The sequence below is a fragment of the Physella acuta genome, unplaced genomic scaffold, assembly GCF_028476545.2.
Source record: "Physella acuta isolate Inbredline_101_S28 unplaced genomic scaffold, ASM2847654v3 ptg001117l, whole genome shotgun sequence".
Classification (NCBI taxonomy): Eukaryota; Metazoa; Mollusca; class Gastropoda; family Physidae; genus Physella; species Physella acuta.
Genome location: NW_026732634.1, coordinates 32,184 through 54,577, shown reverse-complemented (window position 1 = coordinate 54,577; position 22,394 = coordinate 32,184). Strand labels below are relative to the sequence as shown.

The 22,394-nt window shown below is 29.2% G+C and overlaps 1 protein-coding gene across 1 annotated transcript in view; it reads left to right on the top strand.

The window, feature by feature from the left end:
- The window catches only part of LOC131955943 (voltage-dependent calcium channel type A subunit alpha-1), a gene marked incomplete at its 5' end in the record, with an annotated part of 65,548 nt that overhangs the window by 23,050 nt on the left and 20,104 nt on the right, over nucleotides 1–22,394 (top strand). Inside the window, 13 exons of the mRNA XM_059320263.1 lie at nucleotides 42–171; nucleotides 622–811; nucleotides 1,132–1,238; nucleotides 6,518–6,614; nucleotides 7,215–7,375; nucleotides 7,705–7,848; nucleotides 8,549–8,750; nucleotides 9,349–9,513; nucleotides 17,801–17,911; nucleotides 20,901–20,984; nucleotides 21,344–21,460; nucleotides 22,040–22,105; nucleotides 22,226–22,317. Coding sequence (XP_059176246.1) covers nucleotides 42–171; nucleotides 622–811; nucleotides 1,132–1,238; nucleotides 6,518–6,614; nucleotides 7,215–7,375; nucleotides 7,705–7,848; nucleotides 8,549–8,750; nucleotides 9,349–9,513; nucleotides 17,801–17,911; nucleotides 20,901–20,984; nucleotides 21,344–21,460; nucleotides 22,040–22,105; nucleotides 22,226–22,317 — 1,666 coding nt within the window. The remainder of the gene's footprint in view (nucleotides 1–41; nucleotides 172–621; nucleotides 812–1,131; nucleotides 1,239–6,517; nucleotides 6,615–7,214; nucleotides 7,376–7,704; nucleotides 7,849–8,548; nucleotides 8,751–9,348; nucleotides 9,514–17,800; nucleotides 17,912–20,900; nucleotides 20,985–21,343; nucleotides 21,461–22,039; nucleotides 22,106–22,225; nucleotides 22,318–22,394) is intronic.

Genomic DNA, 22,394 nt, shown 5'->3' with positions numbered 1-22,394 from the left:
ATAATTCATTGACTTGTGTCCCCTTTTTTCATATTTTTTAGCCAGTACAACCAGCAGTGGTACAGCTGATGTGCAGCCAAGGTCCAGCAGCCAGAATGAAAACGCAGGATTCCAAGGGCCTAAACCCATGTTACCTTACAGCTCCATGTTTATATTTGGCCCCACCAATCCGTAAGCACCTTGCATTGATCACCTCTTTATTGACTTACATACATTTGGGATAACAATGTTATAATATTTTACATTGCTTGGTTACTCTATATAAGAATTGAAGAAAACTTTACCCTGAGTTAAGGCTTGCATTTAACCTATCTCAAAATTAACAATTTTTTCTTACTAAAACTAACTTATTAATACTGTTCAGATATAAAATCTAACCTTACCTAAAAGTATCTATATATGTTACTGAAATCTATGTAATTGTGCTGCCCTCGTTTATCAAACAAATGAAGTTTTATTTTATTTTTCTTAGATATTATTCTTTTCTATTATTATTTTTAGAAATTAGTAACTTTAATCAAACACATTTTATCAGAGAGTTCTGTTTATGAGGGAACAAAAATAAAATCCCATCCAATAAAATGTTGATTAACTGTGTAAATAAAATCTTTTTACCTTCAGAGTTCGACGTTTCTGCCACTTTGTGGTAAACCTGCGATACTTTGACCTGTTCATCATGATAGTCATATGTGCCAGCTCTGTAGCTCTGGCAGCAGAAGATCCTGTCATAGAAAACTCTTACAGGAACAAGATCCTCAACTACTTTGATTTTGTCTTCACTGGTGTATTTACCATTGAGTTACTCTTGAAGGCAAGATATTCAAAATAAACCATCTCATTTGCCTCATTTCATTTTGTTTAAAATCTGTAATTGTTGTGGATTTTTTTAAAAATAATTTTGAATTAAGATTTATTTTGAAAACATTTTACTGTAAGTAAATCAGTAAACTCCTAATATCTAAAAATATTCATTTGAGTTTTTAAACATTTTTACGTTGTGTAACAAGGAGAGGTGATGGAATAAGAGAGTATTCCCCGCAATAATATATATATATATATATATATATATATATATATATATATATATATATATCACATCACTTTAGTTTTAAATTTATATCTCTCTAACAGATAGTAGATCAAGGAATATTCCTCCACCCTGGCTCATATATACGAGATCTCTGGAACATCCTGGATGCCACTGTTGTTATTTGTGCCCTTGTAGCTTTTGTTTTCAAGTAAGTTTTTTTAAATTTCAAATATATTTTATATATATTTTATTCTTTTATTTTTTGTTTATAAAATTAAAGTATGGGTATCTTAAAGATGTATATTATGCATATCACAGCTTTTACCATTAAATATTATTTCTGGCTTTATAAACAAATTTTAAAATAATCACTACTGAGATTAAAGCCTTATTTTTCAAAATGAAGAAGTCGCAGTCTTCTTTTAAAATAATCTTTTATAAATACAAGAATTTCTTGTATTGATGTTTTAAAACCGTCATAAAAACTAGATGTTCATGGCATAATTGTGATAAAAAATACACTACCTTTGAAATAATCAACTTATTGTTTGGTATTTACTTTTTAACTTTATTCAAATGCAATTATCTTTTTAAAAAATATAATAGCTTGTATAATTATGAATGAACTTTAAATTTTAAGCCAAAAAGTAAGAAATTCTGGTCTCTTTTGTATTATATTTCATCCTGTAAAAGTGAAATAAAACATCAGTATTTAAATTTATATTTTTTGTAATTTAGCAATGAAAGGTAAGATAAAATAAAGAGGGCATTTTTTTTTATGGTGACGTGTGGGCAGCTAAAGTAGTTTGGTTCCTGGTTACTCTTTGTTTTCTGGCTTGTTATAAGTTTAGACCTGGGTTGGGTAACATCATTCTTTTGACTTTTAATAAATAATGCATACTTTACTTTTCTCTTTTATAATCTACTCACTTTCAGCCTAATGATTCAAAAATTGCTTCAAAACTCCTCTAATAATAAAATTTAGAAGGAGAAACTTTTTAAAAAATACTTTCTTTTAAAAGAATATAGTTTATTTTTTATAAAACTTTTCTTTTTTGCAAATAAATTAAAAGAACTGGTGCAATATAATTATTTGTATCAGGATCTTAAAAACATTTTTTAATCACTCTTTCCTTAAATTTTATTTTTTCACCTTTCTATCTTTTGATTTAAAACAATTTTTCTGTTGACTTTTTGAATTATCAGTGCGTTTAATAGGTAAGTGGCATCAGAATGGACAATAATACTGGATGGCGTTTGTGACTTTAGTAATATTAACGTTTAGTACACATGCGCTGGCTAGTAGTGATGGTGCCCGCATCATACCTTGTACCCCCATGTTTCACATGATCTCCATACTCTGAACTTGAAAAGCAATTCTGAAATTTTTTTTTTATTTTCTTTCCTAAAATAACATGGACTTTTATTTATTAAAAATTATTTTATTTACTAACATGCTGCTGATATGGTTTTATAATTTTAAAACATTGTGTGGACTGTTTATGCTTTTCATAGTTAAGAGTTCATGGAATATCATTCCTTCCTCAGTATTTAGCAAACTGGCTGAAAAAAAATTGAAAAAAAAATTGAAATTTTCTTGATCATTTTTTAAAGTATCTCCTATGTGCATGAATGTATGTAATTTATTTTTGACATTAATAAAATTTCAAAGGGTTATCTGAGTATTTTTATTAAAAACACAGTTTTTATGTTGGTTAAAGCATGTTTTTTTTTTATTTAAAATAGTTTATTCTTTTGTTTGACACAATAGGTAATAAGATAACATGTCTTTGTGTATTTGTTTAAATGATAAAAAATCAGATTAATGAGATTTAAACTATTTTTTCTTTAAAATAACTTTACACACAGTTACATTTTTAAAAGGTTTTTTTAAAGCGTGGTTTTTTAGTTTTATCTGTTTTTTACTTTGATTGCATTATGTACACACATTTTGGAGCATTGCGGATCAGTTCCCCATAACAAAGAAAAAATATTTTTTAGTTTATTTGTGTTTTGTTCCAGAAACAATTTCTTTGCTGATAATTATTCATAATCTAAAGGGTTTTTTTTTTCAACTTTTTGAGAGTGGACTTTTTCAATCGCATCAAAGGAAAAATTTCTTTTTATCCTGATATATGCAGAAAGTTTTTTCTTAGCACCTGGAGTCTTTCATCTATACACTAGTCTTATTTAGAGGGTATTTGAGTTATGCACTAAGACTGTCTTTTGAAAAAATGGAATATTAAATTTGCCAATTCTTTTTAATCATTTAAGACATCCTAAGAATAGCTGTCACTAAACTGTGTATTTTTTAAGATGGTTTGTTTAAAAAAAAGAAGTATTTTCTGTATAAAAACTGGTTCCCTGAGACATTGAAATTAACAATTTTTAAAAATTACAAAACATGATATCTTCTCACAAGGTTACTGCCCCCATATTGAATCAAGAAAAATAATCATTTATTCGAATCACTTTTAAAAAGATTTTAAAACACTATTTATTAGTTAAGGCTTGGCGTTGGATGCATTAATGTTTGAGGACAATGAAGCAGGTCCTCAGAATTATACTGTTTATAATTCCTATGTTGCAAAACGTTTAGTCCAGATTAGAAAATTGTATTAAAAAATATTTTAACAAGTGAAATTCAATACGTTTTTAAGAAGATTAAATAATTACATGAGCCCTAACAGTAGCGCAATGTCTGCAATTAATGTTGTCACTCTATTCTTAGCACATTAATAGTGCATATGGTCCTAGCATTGTCATTGTTTCGTATTTTATGGGTAGATGCATCCTTGGTATATCTTCAAATATGTAACAGTGTATGCATTCCACAGTTTATATGTAAATTAGATCTGCTCATGCAATCTAGCTTTAAGTTTGAAACTTTTAGTAATATATATTTTCAGTTACTGAGGTATGGAAAATAATTAAAATATGGTATTTGTTAGTAAAACAAAAAGTTGAAATGGCTTAAATACAACTCAGTTAATTGGGCGATGAAAATTATCCTACAATTGTCAAGTAATATTAATTTGTTTTTATATTTTATTCATTTTTTTTTTACTTTTCAGGGAAATAATATAGTTTTGAAGAGTTTAGTTGCAACTTATCAATTAAAAAAAAACCTGTGTTATTTTTTTAAGATGCGAGTTCTGCAAAATCTAAAATTTGTCATTTAAAATCTTGTACTAATAAGCTCCTAAGTATTTTGTGTCACAGGGTTCCCTCAGTTTGCTTTCACAATGGTCTAACTAGTCTTAGAATGTTGGAAAATTATTTATGCTTTGTAGAGGACATGTTTTCTGTGATTTTATATTTTGTTTTAAGCTTCCAATAAAAAAATGGAAATTAGGGGCATTTTATTTGTTACAGATTTTGAAGAATGGGATGAAAATTATTTTATTTTCATGTTTTCTGCAAATTGAAAAAAAACCCACCCTAACTGAAACTCGTTGTTATAAATAATGTAAATGAGCGTTATAAAAATTGTATGGGCTTATATATATATATTTATATATATTACTAATCTTTTTTGGTTTCTTTAAAAATATTCTGAACTTGAAATTGTCAATGAGCTGCAAAATAATTGATTTGTTAATTAAATGTTAAGATATTGAAACAGTTATATCTGTTTAGAAAAACAAGAAGTACAATGAAGTTGAGTTCTATTCCTAGTGAGAATTTCTTTGACAATATTTTTATTACAATTACTACCTCTACTCATGTTAAGCATTTACTACTTGAAAGCTTGGTATGAAAAATCAAATTAATAAAACAAACAAGTTTTTATTACTTAGGTAAAACTTTCTTGTCCCATTTTTCAAAGATTATAATTTGTTTTCAAAAGGTTCTTCAGTTCAGTGATTTCAAAATTAAAAAATACAATGCCAGCTTGCTGCAATAAAAAAAAAGCTAGTTTTTAAATTGCCACATGCTAACAAAAATTAAAAAAATAACTACAGATACTTTATCAACAAAAATAAATTTAATATAAAAACATTTTTATAATAGCTATTATTTGTATACTTTATTCACTAAATAAACCTAACAGATGGTTCTCCTCAAATACATATTATGAGGTTGTTTAATTATTTCAAACATAGTAGAAAATATTTTTAAATGACCATAGTTACAATTTTTTTTTTTAAATGTAGGTCTATGTGTTCTACATGTAACTGCTCAAATTTATTAGAAAAAAATTAAGTTTTTATGGAATATGGTTAAGTAATCTTGTGTAACTTATATTTTAAGTTAATTTATATAGATGAAGAGTCAATTCGATCAAGCTGAAATTTTTTAAAATCTTCATTAACCTTTTTTAATCTTCATTAAATTTTCATAAACCTACAAATATTGTGTGGGTGGAGTTTAGAAATGTATTTGCATGTAACACTTTAGACATAATAGGCAAATATCACTTTTAAACAGAATTTACTGCATGGAAAGAACATTTTGTGAAAACCCATTTTTTTTAACCAACCCAGTCAAAACACCCCATGTGGCAAATGGTATCACCAATTTATATGTATGTATGTGTGTATGTATGTATGGGCATGTTTGGCCATCCCCCAAATATCACACTTACAATTTAATCTAACGCCGGATATGTGGTTTTACCTAAAGGACATAGCTTAACATAAAAGATCAGTGGTTTAATATACCAAGTTCATCTATTTGTATATGCCATTTCCATGATTTAAACACAAGATTCATTGTTTTAAAATATACCAGATAAATTTACTCTTTGAGACAATAGACTGTATAGAGGCATGTGTTATTGATTGATACTAGATCAAATTTAGTTTTATGTACAACAGAACAATTATATAGTGTGAACTTTTATAATCCCACATACTTACTTTAAAAACATTACATATTTAAGATTAATGACTACAATTCAAATATAAAAAGAGGCACTTATTTTAAGGTGACTTCCTAATTAATCTATTTGGTACTCAAATTAAATACAAGTTTTAGTGTTATCTTAAGTAAGGAAAATGTTTTTGAATCAGAATTTTAAAGAGCATTCCTGATATGCTGGCAATTATAATTCTAAACAACAGAAAATGTATTCTTCTGTTATTAAGGGCGGTCATGCATATGAGCAAGAATTTGGTTAAACATTTTAAACAGCTATACTTTATTTCAACAATTGACCATAGTTACTTCAGAAATATACTGTAATGAAATCGCCACAAAAAATTATATTATTTAGATGGTACACATGCAAAATTATTAAATTTTGCAATGGTTTTTACTTTGAAGTTTGAATGCAAGAAAAAACAAACCATCACTAAATTTAAGTGAAGTATCATTGTATTTATGTACAAACTATTATCCTTCCTTTTGTTAGATCAAGCGAAACTTCATCATAGATTTCATTTATTCCTCTTATTTTCACACCGCTATTACTTTATTTTAGAAGGATTTTAAAGCTTGGCTCCTAATGACATTGAAGTCATAATTCTTTTTATTACATTTCAGTGACAGTGCTGGTAAAAATCTGAATACAATAAAATCCTTGCGAGTGTTGAGAGTACTGAGACCATTAAAAACAATCAACAGGGTACCCAAGCTGAAGGTCTGTAAATATATTTCGAGCTTCATGTTGGTCTTGTTTCAAAAGTAATATTCATCATTAATGGATGGCATGGTAGAGCATTCGACTGCTCACCTAAAAGCCTGGAGTTCGGATCCCTGCTCATGTCAACCCAGCTCTGATCATTACCTGACTTACTTGAAGATAGTAAAAGAGGCTGGGCATAGTTCTGACCACACTATCCCTTCATATGCCGAAGTGTCACAGTAACAGTTGAACTTTACCTGACCCATGGGCCACAAAGTTCTTTCAAAAGAGTACTTTACATATTGTTTTATTTATCTAAATGCCATTTGATTAGATATTTTTGTTTGTTTTAAAAGCTGATTAAAATTATATAGAAGGTGCTTGTATTTATCAGTATTTACATGAAGTCATTTGTTCAAATTTTGGCTAATTAAAAACTTGGATTTTTCTCAGTACCAGTCTAGCATACATTAAGTATACAATCCCCTGTTTCCCTAACCAGACTTATAACTACTGCTCAACAAAATAGAACTTTATTTATGCTTCATTATCCATCCTTCAGATTCCACAACATTGCTTTAAGATTTGAAAACATATCTTTATGTTTTCTTTCAGGCTGTGTTTGACTGCGTGGTGAACTCCTTGAAGAATGTCTCCAACATTCTTATAGTGTACATCCTCTTCCAGTTCATCTTTGCTGTCATTGCTGTTCAGCTGTTTAAGGGCAGGTTTTTCTACTGTACTGATGAATCAAAGTCCACACGCGATGAGTGTCAGTAAGTAAAGTTGATTTTAAGTTTTTTTCTGCTGATTTTTATTGTATATACTTTATATAAAAAAAATTTAATATAGGTTTTTTTTTATTTAATTTATATTTACTGTTTAATTCTGGGACAGATTTTTACTCTAAAATATTATTCCCCAATAAAACAAACAGACTGAAGAAAAAGAAATGCAGAGCCAAACAAACAGTGATTCATTAATAAAAATTCTTTAAAAATTACCAATTTTAAAAATTTGTTTTTCGTTGTGATAATCTGCAGCTAGATTTTAAAATTATTCTATTAACCCTACTAGACTAAAAATATTTTCATCTGCTTCACAGGGGCCAGTTTTTTGAGTATGATGGCAACTCCAATGAACCAACTGTAAAAGATAGGGAGTGGCTGCGTCAAGATTTTCACTATGACAACATAATGATGGCTATGCTCACCTTATTCACTGTGACGACAGGAGAGGGATGGCCTAGGTAGTTTCAACCTCCAACCATTATATAATTTTTATTTGGAATATTTTAATTGCTATTTTTGTGTGAAAGAACAATAATTTAAATATAGAGCAACACCGACTTGTAAGATGTGTTCATTGAATTTCTAAATCAGTTATATCATTAACATTTCATCCACTTCATTACAAGAGAAAATGTTTTTTTTTAATCTTTTTTTTTTGTTTGCATAATCTCAGGGATTCTAAAACATTTATTACATAGTTATGCTTTTTCACTACCATGGGTTGAAATATGAAATTGTTTCTTAAAATATTAAATTTGCTAGTTTTGTGTGATGTGAAATAGCAAAAAGTTAAAAGTTTTCTTTTGTTTTTTCCTTGAAATGGAAATAATTAAATTTTCAGCAAAATTAACAAATCTTAGTTGTATCCCTTTGAGAAAAGGAAACTATATGGAAAGAAATTAGGGGAAGCTAGAGCGTTTGATTATTTTAGATGTGGGGGAAGGTCTAACATTTTATGATGGTTGGGGAAGGGAGCGCTAGACTGCTAACCCAACAGCCTCAAGCTCAAATCCTGTTTCAGCAAAAAAGTGTATCCCCTATTAATTATTCAAAATAACTTTCTTTTTTGAAAATTATTCAACCTTGTGTTTTATGATTATATCAGATCTTGTGTTTAAAGATGATTCTAATAAATTTTTTATTGGAATAAATTTCCAGTGTTTTAAAGCATTCAATGGACTCAACCTATGAAGACAGGGGACCTAAGCCAGTTTACAGAATGGAAATGTCACTTTTCTATGTTGTCTTCTTCATTGTCTTCCCTTTCTTCTTTGTCAACATCTTTGTTGCTCTTATCATCATTACTTTCCAAGAGCAAGGTGAAAATGAACTTATTGATCAGGAGATGGATAAAAATCAGGTATATATTTTTTTTGTTATCTACTTACTTATCTTACTTACTTTTATATAAATTTATAATGTAAAACTGATTCTTTTATTAATAAATTAACACCTTTTTGCTTCTATTAAAAAAGTGCATAGAATTAGTAGTCAATGTAAATTAGATTAATTTTCTAATAATCAACTTCTTGCCTACAGAAACAGTGCAATAAATGTAACAATGATTATTATTAAACTTACAGAAGCAAAAAATTGTGTATAGAATTATCAATGAATTTTTTAATAATTAATCCACTTTTTACTCCTTCAGAAACATTACATAATGTAAAAAATTTATGAATTTTTAAATAAATTATCAACTTTTGATTCCTACAGAAACAGTGCATAGAATCTGCAATCAATGTAACAATGATTCTTTTAATCTTACAGAAACTGTGTATAGAATTCTCAATCAATAAATTTTAAAATAAACTTTTTACTCCTATAGAAACCGCACATAATGTAAAACATTAATGAATTTTTAAATAAATTGTCAACTTTTTATCCCTTCAGAAACAGTGTATAGTGTAAAAAAAGTATGAATTTTTAAATAAATTATCTATCTTTTATTCCTACAGAAACAGTGCATAGAATTCGCAATCAATGCCAAACCACATTGCCGCTTCATCCCAAAAAACAAAAACTCCATCAAGTACAAAATTTGGCAGATGGTTCAGTCTTCAAAATTTGAATATTTTATAATGATTCTTATTGCACTAAACACTATTGTCTTGATGATGAAGGTAAGAAAAAAATTCTTTTATTAATTATAAATCAATTAAATAGGCCTTAATTTTTTATACTTAGACTCACTAGAATAAAGATACGAATTCATTACAAAACTTTTAATTGAAACTTGTATAGTTTCAATGTTTTACTATGGTGCATTCATTTATATTTTCACAAATTATCTAATAAGAATATCAGTTTGTGGTGTCCATAACTCCCATACTTAATTTAGCTTTACATCATGGTTCTTTCATCATGAACACTATTTATGAAAATTGTATTTATTTGAAAATTAAAAACAAATTTTAACTACTTAACTCTGATCATCTATTTCGTGCATTATAAAAAAAATTATCATTTTTAGTATGAATGCTGTGGCAAATGTTAACATTTCATGGCTGGGGAAAAAATTACACATTTTGTGTGTGCATTGCATGAACTGTTCAACCTGTTCAGTAACACAGTGTTGATGTAACATATTACACACATTACATTGGCATGTCTTAGTTACATTAATTTAATTTTTAAAAAGTAATATACTTTTAAGTTTACAGTTTTTATTTCTTTTATTTTTTTGTTTAACTGATAATTTTCAGGTATATAAAAATTTGCATTGTTTTTCTCTCAAATGTCTAAAGAACTTAGGGAGAAGCTAAATCTAAAATTGCTTTCAGTATTTTCCTGACCAGATTTTTTTTTACACTTAACAATAACATGTTTTTATTTTAAACATTTATTACTTCAAATCGTCGTGAATATTTTCAAAGATATGTTTAAAAAGATTAATAATAACAATTTCATAATTGAAAGAGTGAGGGTTTAAAAATATCTACGCTCATATATCTTCCTTGAAATTAAGTATTCTATTGTTTTTATTGATTTCAATCCAAATATTAATGAGGAAAAATATATTTGTGGTGGTATTTGGTGTGAATTACTTGATTCTAAGATTATTGGGGTAAAAATCAATTACGTTTAAATAGGTTATGTCTAATTTTTAAATATTTTCCTAAATTAATATTGTAAAAGCTGATACTTCAAAGAAATTTACAAAATCCAATTAAACCATACACTATGAAAACTTTAAATTATTTTTTAAGCCATTGTTTATTTTTATGTTTACATGAAAAAAATAATTTGTCATTAATACAATTTATAAATAGAATATGCGGAGTGGAAATTTGTTTTACAAATGTCTTAGAATTTCTTTATTACTTTTTATGGTTATTTCTATTCCTACCCCTCCCATGTTAAAGCAATGTATTGTTGTTTCCTAGACCAAATACTGAGAAAAGTGTATTTAAAATTGTGCATAAAAGCTTTAAAATATTTAATAATGTTTTCTCCATAGATGTTTCATGCTGAGTTTCCTAATTAGTATAAGTGACATGCAAAAAGGCTAATGAAAATTTAAATTATAATTAATATTTGTTAACAAAACACATTGTGAATAGTAAATACAAAAATTAAAGGATTTCTGACACTCTTTAGTATTTGTGCACAAGATAAGGGGAGATTATTTTGTTTTATTTCTATGTCAGCAGGTTGATGATGTCACTGATTGCTTGATATTTTTGTTGTCCCCTGCACATTTCATTCAACTATTTCAGTGTAGTTTCCCTAATTAATGAAATAATTGTTAAAATAAGTGAAGTGGTAGTTCTCAATCAGTCTCATGTGTTTGTAGGTAGTTTTTAGGGGTAAAACAATAGGTGAATTGAGACATTGTTTAAAGGTATATTTTACTCAATACCCTGGACTCATCTTTGTCTAGGGCAAACATTCTTTTTAGAAAATATATAATTATATAGCATATATGTAATTAATTTACATTAATGTATAGATGTAACAGACTTGAGAACTACAAATTAATGTTTAGCCTTTTTAAATTGCAGAGTATTTGTTGCCCCACCTAGCTTAGTAGAGTAGGTGCAGCAGAGTGTAGTTATTTTTTTTAAAACTATTTTATAGAAGGGTAAGGGGTGTTAGTTTGTTGTTTTTAAAATAAGCTTGTCTGCTGATCTTTCTGATCAAAGCTGTAAAAGAGTTTATTGTATATAAAAAATTGTTTATTTTTAAAAAATATTTTTAATTATTCTTGATTATGTTTATTTCTTTCAATAAAATTAGTTCAACATATATCAATATTTATAACCAAATGTTTTTCTTTTAAAAGAAAATGAAACATTTTAAGAAGAATACATTTAAATTTTGTGTTGTTTAGTTTAGTTTTTTTAACATTGGTTTTGAAACTGCTCTCTACTGAAAATCCCTTTTTAATTTGTTATTATTACATAACAATTGATGCTATATTATGTTAGCAAAGCAATTTAAAGAAAAAAAATATATTTCAAAAAATAATTTTGCAGCAATATTAACAAATAACTTTTCCATTTTCTTCAGTTTAAAACTTCTTAAGTTATATTATTTGAGTTACTAATTGATACATTTTAAATAGCTTTTTGTTCAAACTTATTTTATATTAGCTTAATCGAACACAATGCAGCATCAATTGCATCTTCATGGCCTGTAAAAAGAATTAACTTATAAAACTATTATATACATTTTTGACTAATAGCAGAATTTAGATAATAGTTGATAATTGTATTAAAAATATAGTTTAAAATTTACTTTCAACAACTGTTATATTTTCAAATAAATCTATGAACAATTAATTTTTTTTTAAAAACATGAAAAATCAACTAAGATTCTTCGTGTTGATAAAATAATTTGAATTTACCCTAAAAAAAGTAGAAAAATAAACTGTAAATAATAGTAACTTTTAACACATCCTGAGTAGAACACTTGTTAATTGTATGGCTATTTGAAAAATAAAGAGTACTAAATTAGTTTTGGTAAAGACTTTATTGCACAAGCACAACTATAATAACGAAAGCAACTACTGCTTAAATTGATGGTAAAGTATTACTTGATTAAAAATATATACTGTTCAATTAAGTTGCCTGTAATATTAGATATTTTAATAATATTCATTTACCATATTTAGGACCAACTCACTTTGTTCAAATACTAACCACCCAATTTGGGGGTGGAAAACAAGAAAAATGTATAAATAATTCTCTTTTAATGCATAAATTATAACCACCGCTAAAACCAACTAGCTATGTTTAATTAGTTTTTAAAATATTTGTACCAATGCTTCTGCTCATGCCAATAACTTTTAGTGCTAGTACCAATGAGTAAGATAAATTCCAAATAGTTTAAAAACACCAAGCTGTAATAGATTGAAATAATTGTGAGGTCAAGGGAACTCACTCTTCTGTATTAGTTATATTTATAATATTGTTATCTTGAGTGATGTCCCTTGTGTACTTCCTTCCGTCCTCTCTGTGTATTACCATCGTGGTAGTTAGACCCATTAAATGTGTTATATACAACCACAGGCTTCTGTCGTCAATCTATTATAACTGGCGACGAAGGATAAACATCTACTAGAAAGAGCACCTACTTACGCAAAAAAGAGGTTTGCTAGAGCTTATTAGCTAATTATTTCTAGAATTATGGCGCTGTATGGCCAAATAAATCAATTTGATGCGAATGATGAAATCATTCAAGATTACCTAGAGAGGTTAAGCTTTTACCTAGAAGCTAACGACGTGACGATAGAAGCCAAAAAGAGAGCTGTTTTGTTAACAGTCATAGGGCCTCAACAATTTAGGCTACTAAAAGACTTATGCGCACCAGCTAGTCTAATTACCAAGAGCTTTAACGAGCTGAGCAAATTGCTAACAGACCACCATGCGCCTGTACCATCAAAGTTTCTATGTCGAGCTAGATTTGACGGTAGGACTCGTCAACCAAACGAGTCAATAACAGAATATGTTGCTGCTTTACGTCATTTAAGTAGATTTTGTGAATTCGGAGACACGCTGTCTGACAGATTATGTGAAAAGTTTGTGACAGGTATAAACAGCCCTGATATTCAAAGAAAGTTGCTGCTCGAGTCAGATCTAAAATTGGAAAAAGCAATACAACTTGCAATGTCATTCCAGCAGTCATCAGATGCGGCGAGATCTTTAGCACCTTCAGAGATCCATGCAGTAAACAGCAGGTTAGTCAATAAACATCAACCCCATCAGAGCATTCCAACTTATGCTAAACAGCCTGCTCGTTCAAATCCTAGATCTAAATCTAGTAATAATTATCAAAAATGTCATCGATGCAAAGGTCCCCATGCATCTCATCGGTGCAAGTTCAAGTCTGCAACTTGTTATAAGTGCAGTGAGCAAGGTCACATTGCCAAGGCCTGCTTTGCAAAGTCTTCGTCTGTTGCTAAATCTAGCCAGTCAAGACAGTACCGCAACCAAAGGCAGCACTATGTTAACTCTCACCAAGACTACCTAACCCAACCAATGAACCACTCTACCAGTGAAAATGCTCAAACTGATTCGCAGCCGGATTTCAACCTATTCTCTGTGAAATCAATAAGTCATGCTCCCATCAATGTACCAGTTTATATCAACGGTAAGAGCATCAGCTTCCAACTTGACACTGGAGCATCTCTAACAGTTATAACAAAGAAAGATTTTGACGCTGTCATAGGAGGATCAGTGCCTCTACAGCCATGTCACAAGTGTCTAACAACATACACTGGTGACAATGTTCCGGTAATAGGAGAGTGTATGGTTCATGTAAGTTATAATGGTCAAAGTGTTAAACTTCCTCTTCTTGTGGTTGAAGGAAATGGACCGCCATTACTAGGTAAGAACTGGTTAAGTGATCTTAAGTTAAATTGGGAGAGTATTTGTTCATTGAAGAATGTAAAAGAATCTAGTCTTACTTCACTAGATAAAGTAATATCTGAAAATAAATGTGTTTTTGGTAATCATGGATTACTAAATGATAGAACAGTGAAGTTAAGCATTAAAGACACAAATCCAAGATACTGCAAAGCTAGAGTTCCACCTTATGCAATGAGGAATAAAATTGAAAATGAGCTAAGTAGATTGGAATCTAATGGCATTATAAAGAAGGTAGACTATTCCGATTGGGCGTCACCCATTGTGCCAGTGTTAAAAAAGGATGGTTCTATAAGAATTTGTGGAGACTACAAAACTACACTGAATAAGCAAATAGAGCTAAATAGGTACCCTATACCTAACATTGAGGAAATTTCTTTGAATTTGGCAGGAGGAGACAAATTCACTGAATTAGACTTTAGTCATGCTTACACTCAACTAGAACTGCATCCAGATTCAAAAGTCTATACGACAATAAACACACATAAAGGACTCTACCAATATGAAAGACTATGTTTTGGCATATCATCCAGCCCTGGAATTTTCCAAGCTGTCATGGACAGTATTTTTAAGGATATTCCAAATGTTTGTGTGTACTTTGACAATGTGTACATAACTGGTAAGAATGACACTGAACATCTTAAAACACTAGATAAAGTCTTGAAAATTGTTGGTGAAAAAGGTTTAAAGATAAACAAAGATAAATGTCAATTCATGTTGACAGAAATTAGTTTTCTTGGTTATATATTGAGCAAACAAGGCATCAGACCTCAACCTGAGAAAACAAAAGCCATTAAAGAAGCACCCAAACCTGAAAATACCCAACAACTAAGAGCTTTTTTGGGCTTAATAAATTACTATGCAAAGTTCATAGGAAATCTGTCTGGTAAACTATCACCACTGTACAAGCTGCTACAGAAAAATGCAACTTGGCACTGGGGTAAACAACAAGAAGCTGCTTTTAATACAGCAAAAGAGGCTTTGTCTGCTGACACCTTACTAACTCACTATGACCCAGGGAAAAGACTTGTATTAACATGTGATGCTTCACCAGTTGGTGTAGGAGCAGTCTTGTCCCACATGGATGAGAAGGGTGACAGACCCATTGCTTTTGCCAGTAGATCTTTGAACCAGGCTGAGAAAAATTATTCTCAGTTAGATAGGGAAGGCTTAGGCATCATTTTTGGTGTTAAGAAATTTCATAAGTTTCTGTTTGGTAGGAAGTTCACCATCTTTACAGATCATAAACCATTGCTAGGTTTATTTGGAGAAAACAAAACCCTACCTGAGCATGCCTCACCAGGAATTCAAAGATGGGCTATCACACTAACTGCATACAATTATGAATTGAAATACAAACCTGGATCTGAGAATAGTGCAGATAGTCTGAGTAGATTACCTTTAAAAAACCAAAGCCTGAGCTATGTACCAGAAGATGTATTTGTTCTCTTCACTATCATGGATAACTCCAATATAAATGTGAATGATATTAAAAGAGAAACACAAAAAGATGAGTGCTTAATAAAAGTATATGAGCACTGTATGAATGGTTGGCCTGAAGAGTCTGTGAAGGATGACTTAAGGCCATATAAAATAAGAAATTAACACCCTTTGTGAAGATAATATAAAAGATGGAGAAGATGCAGTCCATTATTATCAGAGTTGCCTAAACAAAGTATTTGTAACTTGATAAATGATTATGGTGATATGGCAATTTCAAATGTTTTAAAGAGAATACATTAGTAAGAAGGAATGTGATCATCAAACAACTTTGCTAACATCATTAGCACTTACAGAAACTAAAAGGGTAACATCAAAAGAAAAGAAAAAGATTTTTGCCATTTAATACACCCACTTCAAATACTGGATCACAGTTGCAAAGTGATATGGTCCAGAATATTACTTTAAACAGTATTTTTGGTTACCAGGAAAGCACTATCAGATTACCTGAGAAAATTGATCAATCAAAGAAATCTATGTCAGTCAAGGATCTGAATAACAGCATAATACTTTCAGATGCCAATTCAAAAATAGTTCCATTAAATCATGACAACACATGCATTGAAAGAGAATTTGGTGTTAATAAGAATGTGTATCTAAGAAATTATGGGAGAAAGGAAAAATGGATACCAGGTCAAATTGTTCAATGTACAGGACCTGTGTCTTATGAAGTTAAAAATAACTTGTGCAGATAATAAGTGTGAATCTATCAATCCCACCAAATCTGAACAGTTCACACCAACTCAGTTTGTTTCACAACCAAGTTCTGTTGATATGAGTGAACCAAGTTGTCTGGAGTCAGAAAATGTAAATTCTGGAGTTAATGATTTAAATCCTAGACCTCCTGAGATAGAGAATCCAGATGGTCAGAATATTGAGTCACCAAATCAAAAGCCACTGAGAAGGTCAAGCAGGACAATCAAGGTCCCAAATAAGTTAGACCTATGATTTTAAAGGTCAAAAGGACGTTGACATCATTGTTTTGTATCTTGATTATGTTGTGGCATATTGTGCATTGTTTGTAAGGATGTAATCTACCATAATGTTCATGTTACAATATAATTGGTGATTTTAGGATACTATCAATTGTTCTATTGAGAGATGTGTTATTGTGTTCTAAGGGTAAAGGGATGTAATAGATTGAAATAATTGTGAGGTCAAGGGAACTCACTCTTCTGTATTAGTTATATTTATAATATTGTTATCTTGAGTGATGTCCCTTGTGTACTTCCTTCCGTCCTCTCTGTGTATTACCATCGTGGTAGTTAGACCCATTAAATGTGTTATATACAACCACAGGCTTCTGTCGTCAATCTATTATACAAGCTAAATTTAAAATTAATAATTCAATTATACAATGCTACTTTACGACACCATTATTATTACTAATTTTAATACAAGAATTCTTACTTAAAATATTTGCACTTAATTCAACGTTAAGCTGGAATTTAGATCCGGATTGCAGACGTTTTGCAGTCAGATTTATATTTCTGGAGCAAACAATATTATGAGAATAAGTACTACTTCTAGTCGTTTTAATGAAAAAACTGTTTAAATACCTTCACTTGTTCATAATATGACTACCCTACTTAAATGTCAAAAAAACATGCACAAACACAAGTATATTATGTATTTTCCCAGTTTATTCTGATAACATGCAGTGTTGTGTTCATGCACTCTTTATTTAAATGTTATTAACTAGAGAGTTGTATGCTCCTTGTGTCTCAACTGTTGATGCCCCTTTTCACTGCCCCCTCCCATCCCTGTCTCTACCCATATTTCAATGTTGTTTTTTTATTTAGTGTTTTAATCTCATATTGTTTTCAGAATGAAGGCTTAGTTAGCAATGATTATAGAGTTTGAATATGATTTTAGATGGGAGGGGGAGTATGGAGAGAGCGTATACAGTCTTCAGTAATTCTATTGTTTTCATTATTTCATGTATCCCTGACTTCATCTATTTCTTATTTTATATAATTATAATCATCATGATCAAAATTTTAATACATTTTGTATTATGCCTGATACCACTCCTCAACAGTATGAAGGTCAGTCGGAACTATATAAATGCGTTCTTAAAAGGCTAAATGAGGGGTTCACTGCTTTTTTCAGTCTTGAGTGTATTCTCAAGATTATTGGCCTTGGGCCAAGGGTAAGAACTCTTTTTGAGGAAAAGGGAAATAACTTACTCCTTCTACTATGCATGCCATAATTATTTTTGCTCCTTATTTCTTTGGAGAGCACATTTTATACATTTTTTTGTAGATGATGAGCAAATGGCATGTGAAAATGATGTGGAAGTTAAAAATATTTGGCCATACATTTTTTTTTTAAATTCAATAAAAAATGATCTGCTTTCACATGTTTTTTGTGAGTCTCAGGAATTGGTTGCATTACGGTTTCATTTCTAATATTAAAGGTTAATACAATGGTTTGAAAATTTCATTTTTTATTGAATGGCTTTCCAAATTTAAAAAAAATACTTAATTCTTTTTAATTAAATTCTCCAACAAAAATGTCATAATTACACTAAAAACCATTTTATTGCCTTTCAAAAAAACCTTTATTTAAAATTATCACTGCTATGTAGTGCATTTTCAGAATTACATTTTTATTTCACCCATGTTTAGGCATCGCTTACTTTTTAAAATATTTTTATTAAATATGTCTTACTATTAAACTCCATGCATTAATGTGATTATTAATGATGCACCTAATATTTCAAACTAAATTATCCTGCTGTAGAGTTGTATCCACTTTGCTTTGATTGTATCCCTTCAATATGTTGTGTTTGTATGTGTTATTTCCCTACACATGACACCTAAAAATTTGAGATACATCTATGTGTGCTACTTGAACATTTGCTTTGTCTATGAACTTAACATTCACTTTAATGTATCTTCCATTCTGACTCTAGTCTATTGTTATTTAACTCTCCTACATAATTGAGGTAATATACATATTACCATGAGAGTTATTAAAATTGTTTTCAATTCACCATGTTATGAAATGTGAATGGAAAAACCTGTACCAATCATTTTCATTTGGTTTATTTATTTCCTTTTTAAATCTTTTGTTCAAATTTATGACAGCTTTAGCTGAAGCTGTGTGCAAAAAAGGGGAGGAACACGGGAGAAAAAAGTCAGCAACAAAAAAAAATGTCAGCAATAGCTTTTATGATCTTGATGATTTCCTCAAATTTCAGTACGATGCTGCAGACGCACAAACTGGTGCTTTACTTCAAATGATAAATGTCACCTTCACTTGTTTGTATACACTAGAGTTCCTACTCAAATTCAGTGCTTACGGAAAGGTTCGGGCTGTATTAGTCAACAACCATCCGCCCTAAAAGTCATTTAGCTCACCCAAACCTCCTGTTCAATTTACCACTCTGTTGTTTGAAAAGTTGGGTGAAATTTGTTTTTAAAACTCAACCTTAAAAGCAACAACCTCAACTACTGCTATACTACGACTAACGGCAAGCTGGTTGGCTTTAGGGGGATGGCTTCATTGCCATGCTTTCATTGTCTTTCTTGATGATGCCGTTCATCAAAATGTGTTTTTGTTTTGAAATCTCCAACTTGAAACTGCTAGTATGTGTTGTCTACTTGGATTATTATTTTATTTTGTTATATGTATTTTGTTTGATTTACCCAAAAAAAAGTTCTTAAATCTGCGTTTAGTAACCACACTGAAGATTGAGTCTACTGTGTGGTATTCTAGTATGTAGTACAATTTCTTTATTTAAAGGTAGAAGTTCTTGTCTTGTTGGAGAAAAAAAATATTACTTTGTTTTTCCTGTCTTGCAGTCATACTTATAAATTGTTTGCCTGCTAAAAAATTGTTGTTCATTTCTTGTAAAAAAATTGAAAGGAAACGTTCAAATTTTTAAAAAATTATTTAATTAACTGATAATAAAATTTCCAGTAAATTAAGAATAAATATACTAATTGAACTTTATTTTTCTCTAGTTTTACTTCTTTATTTTAGTTATAAAATTAAATAGCTTTGATCATTTTTCTAAATAAGCCCAATTATCTTTTACTGCTGTAAAAAAAAGAATAGATACAATATATATGTGAAAAAACTTAAAATAGGTGAACTGTACATGGTAAATCAGTTGAAAAAAACAAGCTATGATTGTGATGTATCTTTAAGTTTTGTTACTCTTTCAATGTCTCTCTCTACTTAATCAAATTCATCACATTTTAACAAATTTAAACACTTATTTTAGTTTCAGAATAGTTATTTATTTATTCTTACCAGTTTTTATACCATAATATCAATTAAAATATAAATTTCAAAATAATTAATCAGTTGTTTTGGGTTATTTAAATAAAAAATATTCAAAAATCCTTATTGTTATTACTAAAATTGTGGTGAAATTGTTTTTGTAGTACATTACTGCACGCACTGCCCAAAAACTTTTTTTTTTAAATCTTTTTATTTCACAAGATTGGTGTGCTATAAACTATTAAATAATACCTAAATGTGTCTAGGCTAATATTATTATAGTTTACAAAACTATTTCTATACGTAGGGTAAATAAAGTAAGACAATGTTCAATCTATTTTCAATAAAACTTTTTAAACTTTGGCACTAGTCAAAACTTTAAAAATAAGAAACAGTTTCAATTTATTATGATAAAAAAACATTCAGTGGGAAAAGGCTTACATTTAAATTCCTTGTTTTATAAAGAATACTTATTTAGTCTTTATTCTATATATGGCCTACAAAACATACTGAAAATATAAAATTAACTTTTTCTCAATATTTTCACCTAACATTTTGGCATGCTGAATTTTTATGTCTTGAAAATCGTAAACATAAGTAATCTAAATTCCTTTTGAACTGTTGCTCTATTTGCTTCTCTTTTTAGTAATTTTCATATTTATACAAAATAATTATACAATTTTTTATCTGAAATCATTAGTTTTTAATAATTCTATATAAATCTAGATTAATTCATTTCAAAAACATTTTATTAATTTACATTTTAAAAAAATTACTTTAGTGATGATAATTTTTAATAATTATAAATCTTTTTACATTAATTGAACAAAGTAACTTTGTTTCATTTAAATTCTTGTGCTCTTTTATTTAATATGGTTTTGACTATTTTTTATATTATTTGGACACAGAATTACTTTTACGACCCATGGAATGTGTTTGACTTTACTACAGTTGTCGGTAGCATTATAGATGTGTTCATCACTGAATTCATTGTAAGTATATCTTCTAAATTCCAGTTTATTTCATTTAATATGGATTATACTGCCTGTTCTGTCACTTTATTTTTTGTTTAGACAATTTTAATTCAAATAAGTATATTTTTTTTAAATAGCATGTTTAAAACGTTCCTTTTTAAAAAGTTTTGTAATTAATATGTTATATTTTCACTTAAAATGTATTTGTTTAAATATTTCATGTCAAATGTTTACTTTTTAAAAAAAAATGTTTCATTTTGTTACTTACCACCTGTACAGAAAGGCCTTTACTTTGTTATATAATATCTATAATATATTTACTTCAAATATGTTTTTTAGAATTATTAATGTGTAATATACTTTATAATCAACAACAGAAAAGCCCGTACAGTTTTGGAGTTTTCCGACTGTTTAGGGCAGCTAGATTAGTAAAACTACTTCGTCAGGGGTATACAATCAGATTACTGCTGTGGACATTCTTCCAGTCATTCAAGGCAAGTCATTTTGTTCAAAGTGTTTTGTATCTTTTTCTGTTACCTCATTGAAATGTCTCTGCAGTGTTTGTCAAAATGTTGTCAAGATATTAACAGGCTATATTATTACTGGTATTGCTAGAATAACCCTGGCCCTAACCCTTTCCATAATCCTTACTGTCACACACAGTGAGACCAGTATCAAATCTCCATTTACTTAATGAAGTTATTGATTGTTTAACCAAGTTGGCCATGAAAATATCTTTCATCTAATGAAAGTTTACCGGTTATTAAAATTTGTTTCCTGATAATCCCTATATTTAATGTTTTAAGATAAAATTTGTCAGTTGTTAAAATTTGTTTCATGAAAATTCCTAAATTTAATGTTTTAAGAAAATTTGTCAGTTACAATTTTTTTCATGAAAATCCCAACTTTTAATGTTTTAAGATAAAATTTTGTCTTTTTAGAGAACTATCATATAAAACTCATGACCCGACTTTTTTTTTTGTATGAGGGGAATGGGTTGTGCTAGTATAAAATCTTTGTAAAATTGTGTTTCTTTTAAAATCATTTTAAAATATATTTTCCTTCTTTTCCAGGCCTTGCCTTATGTATGTCTTCTTATTCTCATGCTGTTTTTTATCTATGCCATTATTGGAATGCAAGTAAGTCACTTCTAGCAGTGAGCTAGAGTTCTTTTATTATAATTTATACAATGTTGTTTGCATAGAAGACTTGTAGAGTAATAATGTATCACTGTACTCCAAAAAATTGATTTATCCCAGGTGTTTGGAAGTATTAAGCTGGACTCCAAAACATCCATCAATCGGCACAACAATTTCCGTTCATTTTTTTCTGCATTAATATTGCTATTCAGGTGAGAACATAAATTGTTTGGTTCATGAAAACTTTAAAAAATAAAAATTATTTATGTATTCATAGAATTTCTTCTGT